Source organism: Meles meles, chromosome 4 (genome assembly GCF_922984935.1).
Source record: "Meles meles chromosome 4, mMelMel3.1 paternal haplotype, whole genome shotgun sequence".
NCBI lineage: Eukaryota > Metazoa > Chordata > Mammalia > Carnivora > Mustelidae > Meles > Meles meles.
In genome coordinates, this window is record NC_060069.1 from 116,778,913 (window position 1) to 116,781,529 (window position 2,617).

The window sequence follows — 2,617 nt, forward strand, 5'->3', positions numbered from 1 at the left end:
AAATCAGTGTGGTCTAGACCATTTAGTTAAAGAACTCTTAAGAAGCATAATATGTAAACTATGCTTTACATAAAGATGGGAAGGATTTAGAAATCTGGCCAAAAATCAACAGGAATTATGTCATGGACAAAATCAGTTTTTATGGAAATGGATCTAATACCGGGAACAGGGATGAGAGAGGTGAAAAAACATAGATTTTTATTTCCTTGTATATCCCAAGGAATATTTTTTTTAGATTTTATTTATTTATTTGACAGAGAGAAACCACAAGTAGGCAAAGAGGCAGGCTGAGAGAGAGGGGGGAAGCAGACTCCCTGCTGAGCAGAGAGCCATATGGGGGGCTCAATCCCAGGACCCTGGGATCATGACCTGAGCCAAAGGCAGAGGCTTTAACACACTGAGCCACCCAGGTGCCCCTATTTTAAGGATCTTTAGTACAAATACTGACACTGATATTGTTTGTCAACATTGAACCAAATATGGGAATGTTAGATTTCTATACTATTCATACATGAATTCATAAAGACAAACCTTTTCCTCTATAAGCATTCTTCTTGGAATTACAAAAATATTGGTGGGAATTCTAATTTTCGGTGTTGAGCTTATAAAACTGACCTTTTTAGGGGAAAGATTATTCCCTAGAGGTTTTTGTGCCTATATCCAGAGATACTGAGGAGAGTTTGAAGAAGCTTCTCTCTTTGTTGTCTAAAGAAAAATATGGAAGCAAAGTTATACACACTCTAAATTAAAATCTTATATCTCCAGAATTCCTATCTCCACAGAGAAGGTGGATATGACTGAGGATAACTACTCTTTGACCACTGAATTTATCCTCATAGGATTTACAGATCACCCAGAGTTGAGGAGCCTCCTGTTTGTGGTGTTTCTCACTATCTATGTGATCACTATGGTGGGGAATCTTGGCCTGGTGGCATTGATTTTTATGGAGCATCGTCTTCAAACACCAATGTACATCTTTCTGGGCAACCTGGCTCTGATGGATTCCTGTTGCTCTTGTGCCATTACCCCCAAAATGTTAGAGAACTTCTTTTCTACGGACAAAATGATTTCCCTTTATGAATGCATGGCACAATTTTATTTTCTCTGCCTTGCTGAAACTACAGACTGCTTTCTCCTGGCAGCAATGGCCTATGATCGCTATGTGGCCATATGTAGCCCTCTGCAGTACCACAGCATGATGTCAAAGAAACTCTGCATTCAGATGACTACAGGGGCCTACATAGTTGGAAACCTGCATTCCATAATTCATGTGGGGTTTCTCTTTAGATTAACTTTCTGTGGGTCAAATCAAATTAATCACTTTTTTTGTGATGTTTTTCCATTATACAGACTTTCCTGTGTTGACCCTTATATCAATGAATTGATGATATTTATCTTTTCAGGTTCAGTTCAAGTGTTCACCATCGGTAGTGTCTTAATATCTTACTTCTACATTCTCTTTACTATTTTCAAAATGAAATCCAAAGAGGGAAGAGGAAAAGCCTTATCTACTTGTGCATCCCACTTTCTCTCTGTCGCAATATTCTATGGTTCTCTTCTCTTTGTGTACCTTCGCCCACACTCAGTTAAAGAAGAGGATGAAGATATACCTGGTGCTGTATTTTATACTCTAGTGATCCCATTACTAAACCCCTTTATTTATAGTCTAAGAAATAAGGAAGTAATAAATGCTATGAAAAAAATTATAAGAAATATTTTATAACATTCTAAAAAAATATCATCCCCTGTGGAAAATTAACTTAAATTTGATAATATGTTTTTCCAAATCATGGAATATTGAGAAAAGAGAAAAGGACCACTTTGCCCATAGAATTTTCAATCATTAAACATAATATATAGGAGTCATATAATAAGTTCAACAAAGAGAGATTCTGCTATAATGTATTGTAAAATCTAAGGTCTAGCTCCCAGCAAGAACGAAATAAATAATTCTTCTTCAGGTCACACACTGTGTCACAAAGAAATTAGTTAAATTATTAGCTAACAGTTTCAATGCGTAATGAATTACAATTTTCAACAAATACAACAAATATATGAATAAAAGTCATTTAGATAAAGATCACTTCCATTTAAATTAATTTAAAACAATGACTCTTGGAACACTGAAAAAAATTAAAAAAATAATATTGCTGACAAATTTCTAGAATTCCAAAGCATAATCTTACAATCTCTGGCACATTCCACGTTCTCAAGAATTAATCCCTTCTTAAACAACACCAACTGTCAGAAGTAAAATGTTTATCCTTGATTCTTAGTTTTCTTTGAGTTTATTCAAGAGAAAATATTTGAATATTAGTTCACACAGAATATTCTCAAATCAAGAATATGTTCACCTTTAAAAGGGGAAATTTTGTTATATATATTTTACCACAATTAAAAAAAAGCTGAAACCAAGAAAAGAATGCTAGTAAAAATGTACACTAAAAAGAGACTATTTTCATCTTTATTATTAGTCAATATTACTTTCAAGTTCTCTGAAATAGAGTATCTGTTGATGTAGCACTCTGTAGCTGCCAGAAATGGTATTTATGGATTGGATATTCACATGGATTTGGTTATTTTCCTATAATTTGATTAGGGTGCCCATCAAATATGC

At 34.4% G+C, this 2,617-nt stretch overlaps 1 protein-coding gene across 1 annotated transcript; it reads left to right on the forward strand.

Moving 5' to 3' along the window:
• Positions 1-793: 793 nt before the first annotated feature.
• LOC123940478 (olfactory receptor 5K1-like) lies at positions 794-1,723 on the forward strand. The gene has a single exon (XM_046003323.1). The coding sequence runs from the start codon at positions 794-796 to the stop codon at positions 1,721-1,723; it is 930 nt and encodes a 309-aa protein (XP_045859279.1).
• Positions 1,724-2,617: the final 894 nt, after the last annotated feature.

What these genes read in the sequence shown, in the direction of transcription:
- LOC123940478 (XM_046003323.1), top strand. Translation starts at nt 794, where the DNA reads ATGACTGAGGATAACTACTCTTTGACCACTGAATTTATCCTCATAGGA.